Below are 27,622 nucleotides of genomic sequence, written 5' to 3'. Positions count from 1 at the left end.
GCTTCTAATCTTTTCTTCTCAGATACTCCGATCGTCCAAGTTTCACTTCCATATAAAGCGACGCTCCAAACATACACTTTCAAAAATCTTTTCCTGACATTTAAATTAATTTTTGATGTAAACAAATTATATTTCTTACTGAAGGTTCGTTTAGCTTGTGCTATTCGGCATTTTATATCGCTCCTGCTTCGTCCATCTTTAGTAATTTTACTTCCCAAATAACAAAATTCTTCTACCTCCATAATCTTTTCTCCTCCTATTTTCACATTCAGCGGTCCATCTTTGTTATTTCTACTACATTTCATTACTTTTGTTTTGTTCTTGTTTATTTTCACGCGATAGTTCTTGCGTAGGACTTCATCTATGCCGTTCATTGTTTCTTCTAAATCCTTTTTACTCTCGGCTAGAATTACTATATCATCAGCAAATCGTAGCATCATTATCTTTTCACCTTGTACTGTTACTCCGAATCTAAATTGTTCTTTAACATCATTAACTGCTAGTTCCATGTAAAGATTAAAAAGTAACGGAGATAGGAAACATCCTTGTCGGACTCCCTTTCTTATTAGGGCTTCTTTCTTATGTTCTTCAATTGTTATTGTTGCTGTTTGGTTCCTGTACATGTTAGCAATTGTTCTTTTATCTCTGTATTTGAACCCTAATTTTTTTTAAATGTTGAACATTTTATTCCAGTCTACGTTATCGAAAGCCTTTTCTAGGTCTATAAACGCCAAGTATGTCGGTTTGTTTTTCTTTAATCTTCCTTCTACTATTAATCTGAGGCCTAAAATTGCTTCCCTTGTCCCTATACTTTTCCTGAAATCAAATCGGTCTTCTCCTAACACTTGTTCCACTCTCCTCTCAATTCTTCTGTATAGAATTCTAGTTAAGATTTTTGATGCACGACTAGTTAAACTAAGTGTTCTGTATTCTTCACATTTATCTGCCCCTGCTTTCTTCGGTATCATGACTATAACACTTTTTTTGAAGTCTGATGGAAATTCCCCATTTTCATAAATATTACACACCAGTTTGTATAATCTATCAGTCGCTTCCTCACCTGCACTGCGCTGTAATTCTACAGGTATTCCGTCTATTCCAGGAGCCTTTCTGCCATTTAAATCTTTTAATGCTCTCTTAAATTCAGATCTCAGTATTGTTTCTCCCATTTCATCCTCCTCAACTTCCTCTTCTTCCTCTATAACACCATTTTCTAATTCATTTCCTCCGTATAACTCTTCAATATATTCCACCCATCTATCGACTTTACCTTTCGCATTATATATTGGTGTACCATCTTTGTTTAACACATTATTAGATTTTAATTTATGTACCCCAAAATTTTCTTTAACTTTCCAGTATGCTCCGTCTATTTTACCAATGTTCATTTCTCTTTCCACTTCTGAACACTTTTCTTTAATCCACTCTTCTTTCGCCAGTTTGCACTTCCTGTTTATAGCATTTCTTAATTGCCGATATTTCCTTTTACTTTCTTCATCGCTAGCATTCTTATATTTTCTACGTTCATCCATCAGCTGCAATATATCGTCTGAAACCCAAGGTTTTCTACCGGTTCTCTTTATTCCCTAAGTTTGCTTCTGCTGATTTAAGAATTATCTTTTTTACTCAGACCTCTTGCGATGTCCTCCTCAAAAATCTTCTTTACCTCCTCTTCCTCAAGCTTCTCTAAATTCCACCGACTCATCTGACACCTTTTCTTCAGGTTTTTAAACCCCAATCTACCCCAATCAATCGGTTTAATACTATTAAATATCGTTATTTATTTATTTTTTAGCTGAAGTTGTATATTAATAATAATATTAACTGGATTTGTCAAAATTTTTCCACGATTTTTATTTGTCGCTGTAAATCTAACGGGTTCTATGTTCATTTCAGTTTTGTAAAGTTTTCGCGAATCAAAGAAGCAGTCGCGACATGTAATGTTATGATTTATTCTTAGGCGATTAGCAACGATACATTTACCTGAGAAGCAAAAATATTGTTGTCTTTATCCGTCCGTCCGATGAACGATCATCATTTTGTACAAACATGTATATATGTAAATAAACAAATAAATCTTTCATTACGGTCGGTACATAATAATACATAATGTAGATGCGGTACTCCGTGGTCAAAAAAGGAACCGATCCGGTATTTGCCTGCATGGATCAAGGGAAACCATGATAAAATCTTAATCGGACGGCATCGTAGAATACAACTAATAAATTAAAAAAAAAAAACTGATGCGATTAAAGTCCATATTAATTATTTAAATTATAAACACGTGAAATAACGTTAAGGTGAATATATTAAAAGTAAAACTAAAACGGTTTTAAATCGATTACAGTTTATTTTGATGTAACTTTTTGTCACTAAGAAACAGCTTTTCCTCTAAATCAAGCTTCTTTAGACTACCGCTGGGAACACATCCGATGTTATACCGGTATTTAAATTATATTTTGAAGAGTTCTTGTTCACGATGTGTTCCTAATACGCGTAATTTAAATTATCTTTGTTCATTTAATTTGTTATCCTGACTTTTGTATAATTTTAGTCGCTCACATTTTTTACAAAATACACGATAAACTAAAACTCGTACCGACAATGAAACAGATTAAGTATACCCGGTGTCTAAAAACTTTATTCCGAAACTATATCGTTAGTTCGGTTACTTTATCTATAATTAATTCTACGTAGGACAAACCGGATGTAATTTTTAACAACAGTACGATAAGCGTACGTAAATACTTTATTCCGCTAGTGAATCTTCTTTCGTAAACCTTTTTATTGAAATAAATCTTACGAGCATAAATAATAACAGTCGATAAAAGTCTTAAACTAGTAGCCGCAATCGAGCAAATTTATTAAAAAAAATACATAAGAAGCTATATTCCGATCGGAAAACGCAATTTAAATCGGATGTCACGAAAATGATGTTCCTTCAAAACCTAATTTAAATACTTATGGCAGAACATTTCCGGTTTTCTGCCTGAAGAAGTTCGGTTAAGAGGAAAGTTAGTTTAAACTCGTGTAGAGCGATTATAACTTTTAATTTAAATATATTTTAGCCGATTTAAAAAGGAAATTATGAATTAATTTCTTGTTGCAATAAGCGTCTTAATTGACACGTTCTTTTTACTTCCTTGTACGAAATAAAGAAAGTATTGTGATAGCGAAACATTTCGGTTTTCAGATTTCAACGGAAATATCCATTTTGACCATCCTGAATACATTTTGACTAGTTTCGGCGTGACGTTTGTACGTACGTACGTATGTATGTATGTATCGCGCGTAACTCAAAAACGATTAGCCGTAATATGTTGAAATTTTGGATTTAGGACTGTAGTAACATCTAGTTGTACACCTCCCCTTTTGATGCAATCGGCTGAACCAAAAGTGTCCAAAAAACCCAAAATTCAAAAAATTTGGATTTTGGACTTTTTTAAGCGCAGTAATAAGCTCTCATCGAGAGCTTTTCAACGATGTATTATAAATGGTACTTATTTTCATCGGTTCCAGAGTTATAGCCAAATAAAATTTTAATTAATGAAATATTTAGACCTTACACATTTAGGTAAACATATCGGTTCGAGTCACTTCATCTCCTTTTTTTTAACTTTTTTTAAAAAATTTAAACATATTGATTTATTAATAAAATTATTAACCTGTGATTGTAAAAAAAATTACAATAAATAGTTATTCGATAGTAACAATAAAAAAAAAAATATGAAAAAATATCTAAAGTTATTAGTGAAATTAAATTTTATGTACTTTTATTGTACACTCTTAATACTTATATTCTTTCTTTGGTTTAACATTTTCTTCCTCATCATATTTCTTCGTGTTATCTTTCGTTTTCCTGTATGATTGTTTCTTTTTTATATTTGATTATTCGCCAAACTTAGTTTTCAGTTTTAATAATAAAAACTGAATATTTTACACCGTAAGGTCGAAATTAACATTTGTAACCTGTATACAGGGGTTCACTGAACGGAATAGTTTATTAACTTTTATTGTACGACACACCGTAAATCTGAAACTTTCGTTAATCAACAACTCATAAAGATACGAATAATATCGATCTAGTAAAACGAGTAATAAAGTAGCTTCATATAAGATTGTCGAATATAACAATCGTATAAATATTTCAGCGATCGTGTAACCGTCCACTTTATTAAAGAATTGGAGAATCGTATCTCACTTTCAAACGAATCAAGTTTAAATGAAGTGCAGCAAAAAATGTGTATATATAATTTAATAGGCGTACAAGGAAGTCGTGCGGTGTCCGCATGAGATTTTTTTATATATTTCATTAACAGAAAACGGGAAATGAATCTTATATCCGGCTTTCTTTTTCTTACTTACAGAATTGAAACTTACTTGTTCCGCTTTGAAATTAGTACTTATACGCTGTGCTTATTTGTATAATAAACTGTTCGCTTATGCTATTCTTATGCTACGTTTTACGTAGCGATCTAAAACGATTTAATTTCCGGATAACCAAGATCCCGTCGATCAAGAGTGTATCCGATGAGTTAAACAGTTAGCGCTCGACCTGCTGATACATACGCCGTTTGAATCGTGAAAATCGGAAGAGCGGTTGCCGAGATATTTCGGTGGCATCCCATCGCACACCCTCCCCAATTTCCGAACGGCGTCCCGGGCCGCTTGAAAATATCCGACGGGTACCGATGAGAGCGGATAGGGTTTTCGTCCAGGGAGGTCGAAAAAATTTTTCAGAGCGCTAGAAAAGACCGTTTTCGAAGTATTTGCGATTTTCGTCCGAAAATTCGGATCCGGTTAAAAAGTACTGAATTTTCCCAAAACTTCGATATACATTTCATATATATATACACGAGTATACGGTACATCGATATATAATAATATAACAAGTATACTCCTGACCACCACGAGACATGTACTAACGAATCGGGATTTTCCGCTAGCGATCGGTACATTCCAATGCTAAGCTAAGGTTAACGCAAATACAGACACGTATAAAAATGCCGTTTAGTACGGTAGGATAAGAAACAGTATTATTTTAACGATAAAGTAGTTCTATAATGATCTGTTAATTACTTTTTTTTTTTATGAATATCTAGAAGTCTCCAGATATCCTGTGCGAATTTATTAATTCACGGCTCGTAGGCGTTATCCCTTGTTCACGAAGTGTAGACTTGTATATACTCAGGTCGACCGTTCCTGAGACGTGGTCTAATTGAAATCCGACCGCCAAAGAACACCGGTATTCGCGAGCTAGTGTTCAACCCGAATAACGACTAACTTTATTACGATTCGAACCTGAGGATTCTCGACTTCAAAAGTTAGTAATTTTTTTGCGGTGTAGAGACTAGCTTGAATTTAATAGTCTCAAAAAAGTATTTTCTCGATGAATTAATTCACCGCAGAAGCTCGCAGAGAGAAATGCGGGAGAGACGCTTGGAAATATGGAAATGGAACTTTGTAGCGTACGAAAAATGCCGTGCCCTATCCCCAGGCTGAGACGCTACCGACCCGCCGCAAACATCAGAAATATTTGATATTAAATGTTATACGTACTTGCAAAATATACGGTATACGTTTCAATTGAATAATAAAAAATTCTAACGGTAGTTTTATGAGAATTGCGATAAAGTGTTGCTGAAGTTTTTTTTTACAAACAATCGGAAAGTCTAGAAAGTTTTTCAGGTAATTTCCTATTCGTAATGAAACGTAGAACCGAGCTGACGGCTTTCGTGCGTTTTTGTTGAGTGTTGTGTAAATAAATTTTTATTCCGATCGGTACAATAATTATACAGATCGTGTGATTATAGGGTAAATTATAAATATAAAAACGTTAATGTTATTGAAATCCGTATTAATTATTTAAAATAAAATCGTATTAATATATTTAATAAAAGACAAATTATCGTAAAACAAACCGTTTTAATTATATTTTTAATAAATCGGCGTTGCGTTTTAATAAATCAGTGTTCGGTTAAAAACGGCGACGAAAGACTTTTCTTGAAAACCGAAGTGTCGCGTTGAGTTCGAGAACGAAAACGATTCTGTTGCCTGCCGGCCTCCGTGGCGCGACTGGTAGCGTCTCGGCCTTTCATCATCCGGAGGTCCCGGGTTCGAATCCCGGTCACGTATGGCATTTTCACACGCTACAAATCCTTTATCTCGTCCTCTGAAGCGACTCCTTCTCGCTTTTTTGAGGGAGCTCCGAGAGATGAGTTTTTGTACTATATTCGGGAACGTATAGACAAAATAAATATTTAATGACGACTGGTTAAGCGTTTTAAGACTTTCCAAAGCGACGACGTCGACGTGTGTACGTGTATTTTTGCATTCGTAATTGTACAATAAGGGCGATAGAATTTCATTTAGAATTGGTTTATAAAAGGATCGAGAGTTGAAGAAGAGTCGCAGGATAACCTATAAAGTTATTTTATTGCGGATAAAAGAATATTCACAGGAACGCACCGAAAAAGGTTTTGACTTTAAATAACGAATTTATTAATTTATAAGGAAGGTTAGGTTTCGTCTAGGTAATTGTCGTATCGCTGAAACATATTTAAATAACTATCCGCATTCATCTAAACTTCTCTACCCGACTTTGTACGTTCTAAATTTGTTTAAGGAAGCGACTTTCGGGTTTACTCTTTGTAAGGATGTGATTTCTGTGTTTATCCTGGTAAACCTTCAAAAAAATAATCGTTTTTTCTTTGAAAATTTATACTACGATATCGGATGACGTTAAGGCGACACGGTGTGATCTATCAATCCATCCGAAACGAAGGATCGCTTTATAAAAATAAATCAAACGGCGAAAAATCATCTTTAATATTCGGGTAATTTTTTAAAAATATTTCTCGATATAAATTTTTACGGATTCGTTTTTAGTTTTAAACATTTTTTATTATTTGTCGATCAAATTGTACGATATCACGGAAGTCTTGTGACATCTAGTACGACTTTTTTCATTCAAGGCCGTAAGCGGCTGCGTAGCGATGCAGCTGTTTTCGCGTTATTCGTTATAAAACCGTATCTGTGTAAATATTGTAGAATATCTTGCAACTGTTAATAGAATCTAACAACATTAAAAAAGTGTTGCGAACAACATCGATAAGGTACCGCCATTAATACAGAGCCAATCGGACATCGAACACTCAACGTCCGGTGCAGGGAGGCTAATGATAACCGTCTACACCGTTCTAAGATGTTATTGTATTTTATAAACGTACGTTTACAAGGATAATCGACCGATTTAACGTACTGTTAGATTCGTTTTTATTCTTTGAGAGTTTGTCGGTTTCTTGAAACGTAAAGCTTTTAAAATTTATAGTTTGTCTTCTTGTACAAGTTTCCGTCCCCGTTTATCCTTCTAGTAACGAGTCGATCGATCTAAGACATCTGACCGTATAGCATGTCCGATCAGAAACGTTTCTGATCGTCTACGTACGTATATTTTATTTACACTCCGGTTCGGCATACATATCAAAACGAGGTGAAAAATCCACTGTAATCTCGATATTTTTCTTTATTATATCCAAAGAAAGCGGTAAACTTTTCAAAATAAAATTCCTGTTTTCATCTGTTTAGGAAATCATTTTACCGTAAATCCTACCCTCGACGTTCGTTCTTTTTTATCGACCGTTTCCATATCTTAAATCCTAATTCTCCATTATCGCTTTTGCGGGTGTAGGTCTGATCCTCCTGATCCACCGGGGGTCGGTCTAGCGGGGAACTCGTCATAGCGAATCGGCCGATTTCGAAGTTCTAAGTTTAAATCCTAGTAAACGGATAAATCCTAGGTTACTTTTATACGGATTTGAATACTATATCGTGGACACCGGTGTTCTTTGGCGGTCGGGTTTCAATCGACCCCGCATCTCAGGAACGGTCGACTTGAGGCCGTAGAAGACTAGACTTCATTTACATTCGTACAGATCATCTTCTGAAGCGATACCTTACGGCGGTTCCGGAAGCTAAACAGAAAAATAAAGTTGTCTGATCGTCCTAGGTTCTCCGTATCGAGGACGGTAAGACCTGAAGAGGAACTGCATTCCTGGTGTTTAGTAAGGCGAGGATTTGGTCCGCGTTGTTAAAATCATTATCTTTAAAGTTATTCGAGTGCGCCTGTAAAAATCCCTCGAACATTATCCGGTTCCCGAAAAGACGAAAAAAAGAATCGCTTATAACGGCTCCTTAACATCCGATAGAATCCGGGAATAGAATTTAACAAATTTAAAAGCGTTAACCGAGGTAAAACGGCAACGGTCAAAGCCGCGTTCGGTAAACAAGTTCCCGACGATCATCAACATCGAGTACAGTCGATCGCCTAATAAATAGAATTCTTGTCGGTTAACGACTACAGCAGTCGTTAACCGTTAGGTTCGTTATAAAAAAATTATAACGAACCTAAAAATAATCTCGATGGGAAAAAGTAGAATTCGCGGTCTGCAATACTAAAATTCGAGATAAAGTAACCGCACGACAAATTTAAATATCTATTAATCATTATGTAACTGTCAGGTAAAAGAAAAAGTCATACCGTAATAATTTTTCATTTTCTGTTCTATTATGCGAGAGCGTGTTACGTTTTACCTGACTTTCCGTACTACGCCATACTGTACAGCATAGAGCTGCAAATCTGGATCGGCTTCACGATAATCGATGATCAATTAACAGAAAATGTTGTTCATACGTCTGAATGAAGCCCGTTCAAAATAGGACTGTATTGTAACTTGATTTTCTGGATGTTTTCGTTTAAGTGGAGACCGCATTGCCATTCCTCAAGGTCACCCGCTTTTTAAGTGTTGTTTTTCACGGATTACAAATACATGTGTCCCGATAAATCTAATTTCTGTTGTTTTTTCACAGATTATCGTTTCTCTTGAAATATTCTAACCGATTTTTATGAAATTTTGTTTGATAAATTCTGAATACGGATGGGTCATCGATGTCGGCAATTTTGGTTTGAAGCGGTCATGGAGGTGGGTAGTAATGGATCTTAACGGGGTTCACCTGGAAATTTACGTAAATACTTTGCTTACGGTTTTTAAAATTATATTTATAAGTCGGTAAACGTACCAAAACGTTTTTTAAAGTTTCCGTTCGTCACTTGTACGTAAAAGTTTCTGCAATTTTTTATTCGCAATCCGTTTTATAGAAATTTGTTATATAATAAATATTATAACGTTTTTTCTTGTACGAAGTACAAGGCAGTATTGTAATCGCGAAAAATTTAGGTTTTCAAATTTCAACGGAAATATCCATTTTGACCACCCCTGAATCCATTTTGACTAGTTTCGGCGTAACGTATACGTACGTAAGTATCTCCCGTAACTCACACACAATTAGCCGTAGGATGTTGAAATTTAGGACTGTTGTAACATCTAGTTGTAAATGGGAGTTAAAAACTCCCCTTTTGATTGCGATCCACTGAACCAAAAGCGCCCAAAAAATCCCCAAAAATTTGGATTTTCGACTTTTTTCGTAACTGCAGTAATAAGCCCTCTTTGAGAGCTTTTTAACGATATATCGTAACTAGTACTAATTTTCATCGGTTCCAGAGTTATAGACAAATATAAATTTAATTAATGAAACGTTTTGATAATACAAGCGAAGGCGAATCGGTTCGAATCAGGCTTCACTTCTTTTTTTTAAATTTAATTATATCGATTTATTAATTACTAACTTGTGATTGTAAAAAAAAATTACGATGAATAATAAATCTATCTTTAAAAAAATATCAAAAGTTATTAACGAAATAAAATTTTACGTAATTTTCATTTTAAAAAATGCGTATATGTAATTTAATAGGTGTAAAAGGAAGTTATGTGATGTCCACACAGAATTTTTTTCTGTCGACCTTGATGATTTTTCATCCGATAGGTCCGGGGTTCAAAACCCAGTTAGGCTTGATTTTTTTCACGCGATAAAAAACATTCTTCTCAAATTAGTCGTTGTAGTCGGTTGAAAAAATTATAAATATTTAAATTTATATTTATATTTATGTTTTATTGTTCGGTCTATGTATTTTTTTGCGACCGATAAATTAATTAATCGCAGAAGCTTACAAGGGAACTTGTACGCGAGAATATCAATTTGGAATTTTATATCGTATGAAAAATGTCAAACCTCATCGGGATTTGAACCCGAGACCTTTGAATGAAAGGGCGAGATGGTACCGCTCTACCGCAGAGACGGGTAGAGTAATTTAATAAACTATGTTTTATGTAGCACAGTATGTTATCTTTATTTTACTAGTACGCATGTAAAAAATCTTTTCAGAAGAGGCAAAGATCTCTATAAAGAGATTTAAAAAAAACAAAAAGTACAATTTTTAAATTAATTTTAATAGACGAATATATTCTGCCGATAGGATAAATCGTTAAAATTATTTAACACATACATACGCGCGCGTGCGCGATTTTTCTGCCCTTAGGCAGGTCCCTGTACCGTGTCCATCTCCATTTTCCTCTATTCTAAGCTAATCTTTTAAGATATTACAGCTCCCGTTTCCTTTTACATCATATATAATCTTTATTCTTTTACAATCCTCTTTTTTCACTCTTAATTGAACCTTCAGTAGTCGTTCTAATCGCCCGTTCTTCTGTCATAACGTATCCCGGCCTAACTTTCATGTCGTGAATCTTTCCGATTAAGCTTGTATTCGCATTACTTGATCGTTTTTTACTTATCCGTTTAATATTCTCCAAGCTCAAATATTTTAAATCCTTCCAGCCTTTCTTTTTTTATTCTTAGTGTACACTATTCGAATCTGCAAAGTACACTCGCTCCGAACATAATACTTGATTGGACAGTATTTTGAACCTAACTCTATCTTACTACATAGTTTTTGTTTAGTCATATCACAAAGGACGGATTTAGTTTTAAGTTTTATGTAAATTCTAGCATAGTTAAGCTCCAGCTTGTCCTTAAACATACGTGTATATATACAATATCATTTATTTACCGATTTAAATGTATAGAAATACGTTAATATATATATATTTTTTTTTAATAAAGAAAAATACGTTGTTTTAATAATAATAAAATGTATACTATATGAGTGTTAACGGGTTAAATTTTTTGAAACTAATTTTTATGGTTAGCGATTAATACCTCAGGTTTCATTTCAACCAGCCAAAGAGGAAAACCAAATGTCGAAAAATTACACTTAACTTTAAGTCGATTTAAAAATAGTCTCTTTTTATTACGTTTAACGAATTTACTATTTATTTTAATATTTAAATGTGTGCGTGTATATATATATATATACACAACCCGTAATCATCATTTATCAATGAATATAATCTATATTTATAAAATAATAATATTAAATAAAATAGACCATAACGGTCAGTCACTATATCGTATGTAAGAGACGCAGGGTGACGGCAGGAGTTAAAGCAAGATGCTGTGTGGAAAAGGTAGCGGGCGGCAACCCTAAAGGGTAGGGAAGGAATTACTGGTTCATATAACGGGCGTACCCTAGTTGGCCGCCCCCGCATGACCTGAGATAGTCTACCAGGGTAAAATAGTGGGGATATATGAATGAACGACCGCAGCGCTACGCGACGGTTAAAATCTAAACTAAATCAACGACCTCTTCGTTTTACAATAAAGAAAATTGTAAACATGATTTCATGCGGAATTACCGTGCGACGATTTAAAATTAATTTATCGATACTATTCGTTTGGGATTTAATTATCGTCGTTTCTTTTAATTTTAAAATAAATAATAAAGAAAGAAAAAATTACGGTGAAAGATATGAAAAATAAATTGCGTTCTCTTACGCGAATTCATCTATCTGTACCCGATAAACTCGAAAATATTCACCCGATTCAGATATTTATATTTTTTATTTTAATCGGTATTCCCTTTCAAAATGTCATATATTTAAACGTCTTTAACGGAAAGGAAAATGTTTTAATATATTTTAATCTTTTGCTTAAACCTTTCAAAAAGAGCTCCGCCTCTTTTTTTAAGTTACACTCTTTGTTGTTATTTTCTTACCTAAGATTACATTTGAAAACGGAGATTAACTAAACAAAAATGATAACGCTCAAAATTGTTTTTTTTTTTTTTTTTATTATTAAAAAAATATTAGCTTTATTAATTTTTTTGTAAAAATTAATTTTAGTAAAAAATTTGTAGATTTAAAAAAAAATATGTACGAATAATAATAATCGATTGTTTGACTGGTTTGATGCATTTCTCCATCCCGTTTCTATTTAGTGCCTATTTAATTTAATACATCCCCGTCTGTAAAGTCTTACGCACTAAAATTTCATATTTATAAATCATATATATATATATATATATATATCACCTGGTTCCTTTAAGAAAAAATAAATCGGTTTCGTACAGATATTATTCTAAATTGTATTAAGTTTTTTAATTTTTACAAAAATTTATTTCCGATGAGAAAATCGTCTTATAAAAAAAACTGTTTTTTGTTTAAATTCATAAATATTTTTAAATTGTCAAATTAAAAACAAATTTACGCTGATTTCAGCAATTTAAATTTGAAGAACAGTTTTTGTCGGTTTTTTTACTTTTTTGAATGAAGTAAAGCAAGTATTGTGATCGTGAAATATTTCGGTTTTCAGATTTCGACGGAAATATCCACTTTGACCATCCCTAAATACATTTTGACTAGTTTCGGCGTGACGTCTGTACGTTCATACGTATTTCGTATAACTCAAAAACGATTCGGCGTAGAATGGTGAAATTTTGGATTTAGGACTGTTGTAACGCCTAGTTTTTCACTTCTCCTTTAGATTGTAATTGACTGGACCAGAAGTGTCTAAAAAAGCCCAAAATCCAAAAACTTTGGTTTTTGGACTTTTATTTAACTGCAGTAATAAGCCCTCATTGAGAGATTTTCAACGATATATATATATATATGTAGTGGTACATACTTTTATCGGTTCTAGAGTTACAGACAATTGAAATTTTAATTAATGAAATATTTGGATCTTACAAGGGGAAGGAACATCGGTTCAAATCCGACTTCATACACAAATATTTTTTTAAAATTTTTTTTAAAATTAAAATTTACTGATTTATTAATAATTATTAACCTCTAATTGTAAAAAAATCTTTACAATAAATAATAATTCAATAATAACAATAAAAAAAAATATGAAAAATATCACAAGTTGTCAGTGAAATAAAATTTTATGTACTTTTCATTTTAATTCAAAAATTTTTACAGAGATTAATTAAATCGGTTAAAATTATTAATAAAATTAATGTATTTAAATTTAAAAAAAAGATAAAAAAAATATATGAATATGAAGTCGGATTCGAACCGACGTGTCCACGGTTATTGATCCGATACGTTCTCACTTACACCATATAACTACCTTAGCTGAAACAAAATGAATATATAAACTAATATATAAGTGCTGATACGGACACCAGAAAAAAATGTTATCCAACGCGGTGTCCATCACAATTTAGTTGTGTAACTTTCCACTTTATTAAAGAACTGGAGAATCGTATCTCACTTTCAAATGAAATAACTTTAAATGAAGTGCAGAAAAAATGTGTACGTGTAATTTAATAGGAGTGCAAGGAAATCTACATGAGATTTTGAAAAGACACTTTTATTTTCTTTTTTCCCGCTTCGGTCAACTACGGACAGCATTTATCAGTTTTCTTAGTTTGCCTCTTCTTCCTTTTCCTGTCAGCACTTTTTAAATCTCTCGCTGGTCTTTTTCCCTAAATTCCTCTTTTACTACTCCTTTTTGAGCTATTTTTTCGTAGAAAACTCTGTATTTCCAAATTTCTTTTAACTTTTTCACGATTAATTCCCGATTTTGTTACTATACGTGTACAGAAATTATCGAGTAATTCTTAAAGAATCTATGTCGAGCGATTTCGGAAATATTAATTAAAATACAAACGACAAAAATAAATGTACCTACGTATATCTTCTGGGTATTTCTATAAATTTCTTGGATTTTTTTGAACTAAGGGAGTCTTGAAATTTCGAAATTTGAAAAAATCCCGATACCCAAATTTCTCATCGATCGCTATACTTTCTTTTTACTTTTTTACGCTGCTTCAGCAACAATAAATATATATAAACAATAAAATGGGAAATAGGAGGTAATATTTAAGCTTGGACTCATTTCCTTTGAAATAAGCAGAGAGTTCTGTTTATCGGTTACCAATATCTTAGTGCTATAGGCTTAAATAACACCCGTGTACAAAATTTTATTTATTGTTTGTCCGAAAAGTGAAAATCCACCCATTTTCGCGCTAATAATAATAATAATAATAATAGCATTTTTCGCGCTGAATTCAAATACGGTTTCAGAATTATTCTATCGCGTAAGCACTTTTATAAACAACTATTATAATTTTACAACATTACCTATTTAAATTGCATTTTTAGTATAATATAATTTTAGCTTGAAAGTTCTGGCAAGTGCTTTTAAATTACTTCCATGCAGCTTTCTCCGACTCGTAGTTGTCATATTTAAATAAATCTCTAATTTGAGGTCGTACAAAAATTTCTTCTTTGACTTTCGCTTGGCAGATCTTTAGAAACTTATTTTTTAATTGAAACCCGACCGCCGATCTAGTATTCAAATCCGTATAAAAGTAACCGCCTTTACTGCGATTTGAACCTTACAACTTTTGCGATGTCGAGTTCACCGCTAGACCGAGCCGATGGGTGCGTACATGATTACTAGGAAGATCGTCCTATCCTTCCAAATAGCTGTAAATTTTGTAAGGTAATTCTTCTTCGTATTTCGGCCGACGAGCCTCCCTATCTTTTATCTATCGTGAATCCTGAATAAACGAAAGGATCCGCCTTTTCGAAATCACATCACCGACCGGAAAATCGTCTGCTCTGTCTACAATAACAACTTTTGTTTTTCGGCGCCCTAGCGCCTCACTTTCTCGCCGAACTCGATCTAGGATCTCCTTCATTTCGACTTCAGAACCCGGTAACAGGGTCGTATCGTCAACAAACATTAAGTCGGTTATACGCCGGCCTCCTATTCGTATATTGTCGTGCCGTTTTTCCAGGCTCTTCCGCGCGGTATATATCCGCCGTAACTGTCGAACAACATCTGAAACAGAATACACCTGTCGTACTCTTCTCGACGGGTAAAACGGCTCCGTCTTGTCGTTTTCTAGTCTAACCGCTGCGCTGTTTTATATATGTTACGAATTACTCGCCGCAGATCTTTCCGCCTGAACCGATCGAGGGCTAACGTAGAAAGTATATTACAACAGAAGAGTTGAACTCTCTGGCTTTCTCTATCGGCCGCCTAATATTTAGAATTCACGCGTACTCTTTTCTTTGACGAATCCAGCTTTCTCTATAGGAATTTCTCTATCCAGGTAGTATCGTAGACGCTCGTGTTGGACGTACAAGAAAAGTATACTTGATGTGAAATCAGAGATAGAGTTTTATAATTTTCCCGGCACCGTGTGCGGCCTTTTAAGAGAAGACGTACGAACAAAGAGGTTGTCCACTCATCAGGCCGGTTGCCGGTTAACCGTATATATTTACAGATCCGTCGCTCGATCGTAACACCCGATTCATCCGTTACTTTGATCGTTTCCGCCGTGAAGATACCCGGGCCCGGCGACGTGTTTCTCGATTTCTTCTCTTTCAAAATTTCTGGTTCCCTCTCGGACGCTAAATCTATCTCTGCGAACTCCGCTTGGTAGTCACGATATAGGCTGCTACAACCCCATCTTCCTCCGATTACCCGATAGTCGGTATCTGCGTATTCTATAACACGAGATTTTGGTTCGAAGGTGTTGGTTAAGTTTTCTTATTTCTTTGAAAACGGACCGATTTCGTTATTTCCGCGCAGCTTTCCAATTTTTTTGCAGGTTTCTCGCGCGGTGTTTGGATTTTAGCCGACAATCTCCGGTAATGTATCGAGGACCGATCTTCTTCTTTCCTCTACTAGTCGGAAATCGGTTTCGTTTGCTTCTAGACTGCCGTACGTCTTTAGCTATCTTTTCTGCGGCTTCCAAAACGCTTTTTTAAATTCTTCCCGTTTTTTAAAAGGGCTCCTTCGCTCTCGGCATATTTTCCAGCGAATTTAACTTTTAGTTTCTGAAGCGATTCTAATCGTAACCTATTATATCATATTTGCTGTGTTCGTTTGTTTATCGAGATAGCTTGGTATTTTATTTAATTAAAATCGCATATATTTATTTTATTTTATAATTAATTGTATATTTATTATATTGACGAATGCTTCTATTAAGGTTTCCCTAAATCCAGCCAGGCAATTGCTAAGGCAGTTGTCTTTTGTTTTTGTTTTTTTTTTTATCTAGGAATAGCATGTCTATCCGTTTCTTACGCGATCGATAATATAAGTTATTATGTATCGCTATTTAATTATTTATCTCTCACGATATGTTCTACAAGTTTCCGATTCTAAATACTACAGTTTCGATTAAGATTTTATTCGTATTCACTGATGCAATCTTCTGTTACTAACGTAGTATCTAAAGGCCTGTACCGTTTAACTGTTCTTTCTTCCTTTGTATATATATTTATTGGCTTCTACTCTCACCGCTTTCATTCTTTCTGTTTTTCTAATCGTAATTAGTAACCGTATTTTGTCAAAGTCTCTTCTACTTTCTAAATCGTCTTTTGAATATCCTGTGCTCATCGACATTCTAACGCTATTTAATTACCTTCATTTGACCGTAATCCGTTTATCTTCTAAAGCATTTACGAAACAAGATCGGTCCTACGCAATACACTCGCGTTATTCCTCTTCTTAAGTCAAACCGCTTAGTATATTCTTTATTTTTATAGCTGTTTTTCGGTTAAGTTGTAATTATTATTAGTTAATCTTCTATTTTCCAGTCTACTTTTTACTTCTTAAATATTTTTTTGCAATTTTATCTTGTTTGACACGAATTAATGTTTTTCTTCTAACAGAAATTCTTCCGAACGCGGAATTAAATTATTTTTCTCGGAGTTTACCGTATTACGCTTCATTTAAATTAATAAATTATTTCACGTGGTATCATCGGTTGCGGGCGCGCGCGCGCACACACACACACACGAACCGACATTTAACCTAAAACTGAAGGCTGACCCAAATATCGTTCGGAAAGTTCTCATCCTGACACAGAGATGACGCAAGTATGAGGAATTGACTACGATGTTTGTCATGCGTTGTCCTTTAGATGTCATGCTGCGAAGTTTCACACGTGTGCGTATAATCGCTTGTTTGTGGTAATCGAGTAAACCAAACAAGTTCTGACATTTTATGAAAAAAAAATAGATAAAATTGAAATTCCAGCGGTTATAAAGTACCTTATTTTAAAGGGTTAACGACTACGGATGTACAAAAAGGATTAAATTCCACGTTAGAGGACTCTTTCCTTTTGATTTCAACGGTGAAAAAGTTGACAGCTAGCTAAATTTAAACGCGGTCATCCGTGCAAGATGATGAACGTACAGAACGCGCAAAAACCGCTACGATCAACGAAATAGTCACGAAAACCCACAGCGCCGTATTAAATGATCGCAAACATCTCGATTGACCGTGTCGATCGACATACATTTTACATCGTGTTTTGGGTATGAAAAAGCTTTCCGCTCGACCGGTGCCGCGTTTATTAATAGTCGACTAAAAACGCAATCGACTGCACGCTTCTCGAGAGTGTTTAGGCTTATTTAAAATGGATTCCGCCGAGTTTCTTTTGAGTTTTTATAACGGTATATGAAAGGCGGATTCGGCAGACCAAAAGTGCGCCAAAGAAAGACGGTTCCGGTCGCAAGAAAGTCATAGCTTTGGGTTTTTGGGGATTCTCTCGGTGCGGTGCTCGTAGACTACCTGGAATAAGGCGGAACGATCACCGGGAATATTACTACTGGACCGATTGTGCCAAACGTCCGCATCTGGCCGAAAAGAAAATGCACTTTCACCACGATAATCTGCCTGCACAAACGTCTGGAGTCGACGAAGCAAAAGTCTGTGACTCGCTTCGATGTGCTTTCACTTGCGCTTTATTCGCTGGATTTGGCTCCAGCGATTACTTCCTCTTCTTAAACGCGAAGGAACGGCTCGCTGGAAAAAAATTCACTTCGAACGATGAGGATATGAAGAGGTTTGAAAGTCTTTGGTCTAAATGTATCGAATTTTAAGGTGACCGAGTCGAGAAATGAAAAAGAAAATCGTGAAAGATCTCGTGTTTTCTTTGTCAGATCGAGAACTTTCTTTCTCGAATTCTTGAACGTTTACTCTAAAAAATTCCGTTATTAAAATTAATTATTTATAATTTTATATATTTTGTTATTTTATCCTCAACGAAACACTTTAAGAATTTTTATAGATATTAATAAAGTAGAATTAATAAAGAATTTTTTTAAAGAACTCGGCGGAGTTTTAGCGTTTGTCCTTCATCCAGAAACTCCTGGGTTAGAATCTTGGTCATATCTTTTGCCATTTTGTTTGGCCTTGCGCAAAGCCGGATAAATTTAATAATTAAAAAAAACCTGAATATTTAAAACTTAATATGTTCACCGAATTTGTAAATTAATTACGAATGATTTTCGACCTATTTCTGCGCCTTCGATAAAATTAGGGCAAACTGTAATTCTTGAGATCCAAATAAAGGGGTAAATTTAGTGATTTTATATGAAATCAGACCTAAAAAAAGGCCCCAAAATTGTAAAAGAATACGGTCGAAAAATACACTATTCTATGTTTAGCGATTCTATTTTGTTCTAAATGTTGCCACGTTGCCGCATTTACTCGAAGGGAATCTTTAATAAAAAAAAACAGTCATATAAATCCACACGGCGCCGTCAAAACTGGATACCAACACAGGATCCAGGTAAACGTTTGGTGCGGTATTTCAGATGAAAAAATATTGGAACCGCTTATTTTCAATGAGACTAATTCGGGTATTTCATCCTTACGCTTCTGGCAGAATAATTTTCAGATCTATCGGAAGATATTCCTGTGATAACAAGAAGCCGGATTATTTTCTAGTAGGATGGAGCGACTCCACACTTTTCTCTAGCGGTTATACAACACTTAAATGCGACTTTTTTAAACAAGAACCGACTCACCTCTTCGAGTCCCTCCTACAGTCGATCGACTATATCGATTCGCCTCCCATAATCGCCTGATGTTCATTATAGTATATGAACACCGTGTGTAATGCAAGAGAAGATTTGGTTACTATAATTCTCAGGGCGGTACAACCACTAGAAAGCTGTATACAAATTAGCTACCAAAAACGTTGTTCGTCAGGCAAACTGCTGTATTCGCTGAGGTGAGAGCATTTCCAGCAATTTATTTCATTTTTCGTATGTTGAATTTATTATTTATGTTTCTATTTGTTATTTTTTTTTAAATATTTATTACTTTTGTTCTGTAATATTATAAATGTTTATTTCGTTCGACCGCTAAGTAAAATCTGCCGTATTTTTTTTAATAAATTTTGAAATTCTTACGTTTGTATTTAGTTTCTACGAGTTTTATTCGTTCCATTTTACTCGGAATCAAATTCTGTACGACTTTTGTTTGAAACTTGTGTACGTGTTTACGATTCGTTTAACAAAGTTATTTTAAGGCAAACGTAAAGTAGTGTATTTTTCGATCGCAATCTTTTATCTTTTACCCCTGATTTCTTGGAAACTACTAAAAATACAATTCTGGGACCCATTTTTTTCAATTTTTCAGATCGGATTTCATATAAAACCGCTAAATTCACCTCTTAATTTGGATCCCAGGAATTACAGACCGGCTCAATTTTATCGAAAACGCAGAAATCAGGGCGAATCATCTTCCGCCAGCCGACACTAGCTAACAAACCTACGTTTATATGAACTTTTTGTTTATTTTCACCGGTAGAACACCGCTTAAAAGTTTGTTACATTCTTCGCGAACCGTTCTATATATTTTTAAGATATGAATTTTTTACTTCCTTGTACGACGTAAAGGAAGTATTGCGATAGCCAAAAATTTCGGTTTTCAGATTTGAACGGAAATATCCATTTTGACCATCCCTGAATCCATTTTGACTAGTTTCAGCGTGACGTCTGCACGTACATATGTATCTCGCATAACTCAAAAACGATTAGCCGTAGGACGTGAAATTTTGGATTTAGGAATGTTGTAACATCTAGTTGTGCACCTCCCCTTTTGATTGCAATCGACTGAACCAAAAGTGTCCAAAAAAAGCCGTAACTGCAGTAATAAGCCCTCATTAAGAGCTTTTCAACGATATATCATAAGCGGTACTAATTTCCATCGGTTCCAGAGTTCAAACAAACAGAATCTTAATTAATGAAATATTTGGATCTTACAAGGGAAAGGAACATCGGTTCGAATCAGACTTCATCACCTTTTTTTTTTAATTTTTTTTTTTAATTTAAATATATTGATTTATTAATAATTATTAACCTCTGAATGTAAAAAAAAAAAATTACGATCATAGTAATTCAATAACAATAAAAAAAAAATATGAAAAAATTATCAGAAGTTATTAACGGAATAAAATTTTACGTACTTTTCACTTAAAAAAAATGTATATCTGTAATTTAATAGGCGCAAAAGGAAGTCATGTGGTGTCCGTATCAGATTTTTTTAAAAAAGGTAATAAAAAACAAACTTTTTTGGACATATGTTAACGAAGGATTTAAACTTCTGTGTAAACGTATTTTAAAACAGAGATAAACTTTATTGTTTTATATTTAATTACGCATCTTAGTACGATATACGGGTATTTAAAATAATATCATCTTCGTAAAGAATAAATGCTTTATTATCTATTTAAAAATATATATATATTTTTGTTGTTCCGACCGGTTCAGACTTTTAGTCGTAGGTATATTTTACTACTTACATACACATATATATATATATATATTTGTGTGTGTGTGTGTGTGTCAACAAGAAAGAGAGAGAAAAATATATGTTATGCTACAACAGCATGCTACGTCGGACGAGACTGTGTATGTTATGCCACGTATATTTTTTGAAGGATCATTCTTGGCTCTGCGAGTCGAACAAGTGCAACAGAGATAGAGAGTAAGCTAAGAAGAGAAGCGAGGAGAGGTTTCTAAGGGTGGTTGAAGCGGTGGGGAGCTGTAGCGGTATATAAAATAAGGGGAAGTAGAACGAGACGGAGCGTTTAGATCGTAGAGAGAGAGATTAAAGTGGTGGGGGACGTTATAGCCGTCCCCTCCTTTTTTGAACCGAACAAGATAGAGTGAGGTATTACAGTTAAGAAGGGGTAGGGATGTGTCGGGGTTGCTGTTTTAGAGTGGGGGGCAAATCGATGTCGGTACAACCCAACAGTTTTGAGATGGTTGAACCCTGTTTTATACGTAGCCATGCCACTGAAATGATAGGACGCTGAAATTTTTTTCTGGTTTTTTTTAAGTTTGTTGAAAGGTTTGTCGAAAGGGCGGAGGTAGCGCGAGGTTTGGATTATAGTATTTTACAAAAATGATGATAATTATGCTTGTAGAGATGGGTAATTTGACGGTAATGCGGTTAAAGTCGAAGATGTGTTACTTGAATAGTTATAACAGTGCCTGTGTTAGGTGTGTGTGGAGGCAGATAAAAATTTTACCGAATAATTCGACTTCTTTTGTTAATACAAAGGTGGCATAGAGCTGCTTTATATACAGCTCTTGCCCCAGAATGGAATCGCAAGATAATATGTAATGGCCAGGGAGGTGAGTCTATCTCATTTTATTATCCGCATCGACGTAATCGTCTTATAGTTATATATAAATTATACGTCTTTGTGTATATATAAATTAATATATTATAGAGTAGATAACAGCGATCCGGCTTCCGTTCTGCCTACCTCAGTAACAGAACGGTAACATCGTCTACGCCTTTCGTTCCGAAGGTGTAAGTTCGAATCTCGGTCATCCGTGTTATTTTTTTACACGCTTCGTAATTTTTATTTACGATATTAGAAACCTGAAATCTATTATCATCTTAATAGATTATTGAAAAACCATTAAACCCGTAAATAAACGGGTATTATTTTTTATTTATTACTTTATAAAATAGATTTGTTTTATTATCATATTTATTTAATAAATGGTTTTGCTTTCGATTTTTGAGTCGATTATCATCTCAAAACATACTCGCAATATATAAGATGAAGTTGTTTCTTGTCTTTTCCTTTTTTTATTTGATTTATTTTTTTTAATTTAGTAATTGTACTGTAATGAATTATTAAATTTTATTTTAGAATAATAATTTTTTATATAACTGTATAATATAAACTATGTTATATAAAATAAGTGAGCACACATTCCTTTCTCTACATGAAATATATAATTTTTCTTATTTTTAAAAAGTATTAATTATTTTTAATTTTCCTTTATATTAACAAAATAAAACTACAAAACATAAAATAATTTCATTCCCATGAATAATTACCTGACTGAGAGGAACCAGTATATATATATATATATATATATATACATTGTTTCACAACCGTACAGTAATTTATAGCTTTACACTACTTGTCCTGACCTTTAATTAAGATTGTGATGTATGTAGGCAATTTGATATATAAGTAACACAGATCGGAGAGTTACTTTCTCTGAAAGCAGTGATGTTCATCGTACAGTTCGGTATATGTAGCGAAGAGGTCAGATATATCGTTGAATATCGTCTGAAATTCAAAAGATTTGGCGTATCGATTCGGATCACTGTAAGAAGGCGGCAGGATTAATCGTCTATTTTCTTTGTAAAACTCGGATGCTTGTTATTTTCAGGAAGTATTCCATTTTCATAAATAACTTTTTAAGGTTACGGTGCCTAATTTATGTATAATGGATTTTATACAGACTATAATCGGAAAACCAGAAGATTAGATTTTTAATGCGCTTACGAAAAAAGATTGTTTGTTTAAATACAAAAATATTCTGAAGAATAACGCAAATTCTCGTGTAACAGGAAAAAGAAATTAGCAGATGTTACGGTCATTAGCCCCTAATAAACGGCAACGAAATACCATGTAACCAGTGCTCACCGGAATTCTTAACGTCAGTAATTTGTAATAACCGTTGCGTCGAATGAGGTACGCCATTAAAAAAAAAAAATAGATTTTAAATTACGCTTTAATTATTTTTATTTTATTTATTTATTTTTTTGTCGAAATATTTTTTCTTTAAGGACAAATCTTTCTTAAAAGTACTGTTTCTGTTGAAAATTTAAAAATATGCGTGTCGATTAATGTAATCCAACGGTTGTAGATAATCTGACGTAAGTTACACGTTATTATTGTAAATACGTTACCCTTTCTTAGAAGTAAAAGCGTTCTACGCCAGACTTTGGGAGAATGTGAGGTATAAAATGGCTTTTTCATCGATTCTAAAAAACAATTTGGATGCCGAGCCGAGTAAAAAACCGATAAGTTCAACGATGTAAGCGACACCTTTACTGAATAAAGCTGCGGGCATTTAATATATAACGTTTAATTATTACTTTCAAAGAAAGTACCGCAAGTTGTATCTTATATGTTTTTCGTCTGTCGTAGATATAAGAAAGGTTAAAATAACAAACTATTTCTTCTTTATTGTCGAAAGTAATGTACATTGTTTACAGATCTTATAATATTTTTAATTAGTACGTAACATAGATTTCGTAAGAGAATTTACTCTGGACTTTTTTTTAATTTCTATCGATGTTTGTAACGGCAAATACATTAAAATAGAATTACATTACAGTAACTAATCGTAAAGATTTGTTTATTATAACAAATTATTACAACCTTTTTAGTACATACACGGCTACTACTAATAAATACAGCATGATATTGTGAAGCGCTTCGATCGCTCTTATATTGGCGATAAATTAATTTTGGTTCGCGAACCAAAATTCTTTCAGTTTTACAGAAAATTATTTGCCTAGAATCGTTTTGCTCTAGAGAAATCGGAACTATCTACACGTTTGAGAACCATCAACTTGTAAGAGATGAAGTTGATAGTCTCACCTGCTTGATTTCTACTACCCTACTGAAATTACTGTAAATATTAGTTAAAAAAATTTAATTCGGTTACGTGAATACTAAAAAAAAAATATATACACAAAATTACTGTGTATATAGGTACACAGTAATTTTGTAAAATTGTGGAAATTCGGTTAACCGTTAAAAAAACGGGAAAAATGCAGTGTAAAGGAGAAAACTTTGTATTTTTACTTGTGCGCGTACGTCACGTGCGCGTACTTGGTTTAATTTTCGATCAGAGATGCCGTTTTCATATTAATTTTTTCCCGGTATCTGCTGTAAAAAATCCTTCCGGAAAGCTCCGGTTAACCTAAGAAGAATTGGAAAATTAAAGGGAAAAACCGTACACCGACCGGTTTCATTCTTTATCTCGGAATCTACTTTGTCGGATCAAATTTTTTTTTCGTCTTAAATCCCTCTTTTACGGTTTACGGATTCGGCGATTTACCGTTATCGGTGTACGTTTGAAATCGGATCGAAATAGAAATAAATTCATAATCGCAGAACGTTATTAGAAAGAATGACGATAGGTAAATATTTTTGTTATTGTACATCGATATATGAACCAGACGTACCGCATCGCCTATTTTACCAAGAAATTAAAAGGAATAACTCGAGGAATGTATTTTTCTTGTTTCTTAGCCTCAAATATATTAAAAACAATTTATTTTGCCGTAGTACAGCAGTCGTTTCGTTACGGCACGGTCGGCCAGGTTGTTATATCGCACTTATCGACAGTCGATGCCAAAAAATTTGTAATTCTGAAGAAATTTAGATATTTTACCGGCTCGATAAATTACTACGGCTTTAAAAAGACCATTCCTTTTTTTTTTAATTACACGACTAAGTAAGCGTTTTACAATGTTTGAAAGATTTTAAATAAAAAGCACCTGCGACTGAAGTACACTAATTTTGCTCGATTTAACAATATTTATAGAGGTGCTCGATTAATAAATGAACTATCAATTACTGTAAGAATTATTTCTATTTTTGAAAATTTTAAATTAGCGGTAAAAAATTTTATTTCTGAAAACGTTTTGTTAAATCAGCGTTTCGATAAATATAATATTAGTTATATTATTAGTTTATATATAGAAAATAAAAACTGTAAATAGTAATTAACATTATTAATCGTATCGGTTAACGGTTTGTAATATTTGAACGGTTAATGAAAATTTATGACGCCTCCCTATCGCATTAAAGCAAGCTTTGATGAGGAGAAAACAGCTCTGCAATTAATTTTGTATTCATTTTTTTTCTGCAGTCATTTCCCTTATATAACATTCGAAAGAAACGACGACATCCCTAGTCGTCGCTAATTATAATAATTTATGTAAAAGTAAACTGAAAATTAAATTTTATATATACTCATAAACACATATAAAATTCCATTTCTTTTTATTTTGTGCCGACACCAACATATAAACCTTTGGTTATCTGTTTCGTATATCCCTTTCTTTCTTTTTCCTGTTTAGCCTCCGGTAACTACCGTTTAGATAATTCTTCAGAGGATGAATGAGGATGATAAGTACGAGTGTAAATGAAGTGTAGTCTTGTTCATTCTCAGTTCGACCGTTCCTAAGATGTGTGGTTAATTGAAACCCGACCGCCAAAAAACACCGGTATCCACGATCTAGTATTCAAATCCGTGTAAAAATAACCGGCTTTACTAGGACTTGAACGCTGGAACTCTCGACTTCCAAATCAGCTGATTTGGGAAGACGCGTTAACCACTAGACCAACCCGGTGTTTCGTATATCCCAATTTTTGTCTACTGCACGTGTATCTTTTACAAAATTAACTAAACTGAATGTCTTTTATATATATAACCGATCTGGTGTCTCTGTTTACGAATTAAAACAGCACTAGTTCATCTTCAAGTTTATGTAGTTGTTCTTTTTTTGTGATAGTTTTTTTCACCCCCTTATAGATTAATCGGATCGAAGGAATAATGTTATGCGTGTATTATTTGTTTATATTTATAGATGTAGTTTTACATTTTATAATTTAATTATTATTTTTGTTTTGATTGACGATAGAAATTTACTCTTACTTTTATTTACTTTCCTTTTTGACGGGTGTCAATATTTATTTTATTGTTTACCTTACTTTTAATTAATAAAATTTATTATTTTATTTTCGGTTAGATTTTATTTTTGACCGTTGAGTTTTTTTGTTACTTCCCCGCGGTTAATCTTTATAATGTGTCGGATCTGTTTTTAACTCCTTATTGTTGTTTGATATACCTACAAATTTTACACGTCTTTTCAATATATCTTCCAGAACTTTATAAAAACGACCTGTATTCCTTACGCTACGGAATTATGTTGCTCTTTTTATTAATAACCTTTCAGATCGCTCGCCCTTTTACAACGGTTATACAAACTTTTTCACCTCCTTCAACGCTCCGTTTCAAAGGTCCTTTCTTTTCTTTTCTCTTTTTCCTTCCGTCCATTTTACTTTTCCGTCTAGCGCTATGGCAGAGCTGTATCTGTAGAAGGAAACGTATTGTAATCCGTCCGATTCGGGCGCGTGCAGTTTTTAGCAGATAGCGACGTTTTGACACCTAAGGAACCAAAAACCGGATGGAACGTTCGTTTTCAGATGTTCGTATGTACAAGTGTGCGAGACGCCAAACACACGCGTAATTAATTCTGCGTACGGGGCATCGATACCGTTAAAGTTTCAACTTAGAACGCGAAGAGGGTGAGGCTGTAGAGCGAGGTCGCCCTCGGTATCGCGAGATTTCACTCGATCGAGGTTTTATTTTTCTCGGGCGCATTTTTTAACGATTAAAAAATAATAACGTTTGAAATTTTCTTTTTTTAAATCGCACCGCCACCCCCCAAAAAATGCTCTAAACTAGCGGTTAAGCGAGTATACTGCATCAGCAGTACCTCCTGTCACCGCGATGAGCGCTAGTGTAGCACCGACATACAGCTGTTATCGTCGTCTGCTATGTTTAAATAAAACGATAAATATTTTTAATTAAGTTGCGCGTACGTGCGTGTGTAAGCCGTGCATCAGAAAAAAGCCGTAAGACGGGAACGTCCTACGACCGTTTCGTCAGCTTTTTTTATTACCGTGAAGTATTCTTTCTGATTTTTGGATATCTATATCTTTTTCGAGTAGGTTACAGAGAAGCTTATTCGTGGGAATACGGAAACGGAATTTTGTAGCGAATGAAAAACGCCACGCCCGACCGGGATTCAAACCCGGGATGTCCGAGCGAAAGGCTGAGACGCTACGCCGTGCAGATCGACAAATTATTTGATATTAAAGATTTTCGTCTCGTGCGCTAAAGCTCTCGTTAGTTATTTGTTTGCGTCTATCGAACTTCGTCTTTTCTTTATAACTTTACTACTTTCTGAAACTTTAGGTATAATATTTAATTCCCGAATATCTTAATTCGCATCAGTTTTCACTACATTTTGTTAAAACCGATGCCGTTCTATATTTCATCTTAATCTATTTCTAGTTTTCTATCGGAACAGTGCGCTATATATCTATATTCCGTTTATTATTCCGCTGTCATATTTTTTCTACGTAAAAGCGATGGAGAAAAACTATACCCTTGTTCTCATTTTTTACTTTTGTAATATACGGCCGGTTCTCTTATAGATTGTAAAT

General features: G+C 34.0%; 2 protein-coding genes across 3 annotated transcripts in view; one reads left to right on the top strand and one right to left on the bottom strand.

The window, feature by feature from the left end:
* Positions 1-27,622, bottom strand: part of Hsepi (D-glucuronyl C5-epimerase) — a 289,844-nt gene that overhangs the window by 84,744 nt on the left and 177,478 nt on the right. The gene's annotated exons all lie outside the window — the stretch shown is intronic.
* Positions 21,428-27,622, top strand: part of Drep2 (DNA fragmentation factor-related protein 2) — a 100,625-nt gene continuing 94,430 nt past the window's right edge. The window contains exon 1 of the mRNA XM_075381567.1: positions 21,428-21,695. Within this exon, the coding sequence (XP_075237682.1) occupies positions 21,684-21,695 (12 nt within the window). The 5' untranslated portion in view covers positions 21,428-21,683. The remainder of the gene's footprint in view (positions 21,696-27,622) is intronic.

Source organism: Lycorma delicatula, chromosome 13 (assembly GCF_047948215.1).
Source record: "Lycorma delicatula isolate Av1 chromosome 13, ASM4794821v1, whole genome shotgun sequence".
In the NCBI taxonomy this organism is placed as follows: Eukaryota; Metazoa; Arthropoda; class Insecta; order Hemiptera; family Fulgoridae; genus Lycorma; species Lycorma delicatula.
This window is presented reverse-complemented; position numbering and strand designations above follow the sequence as displayed.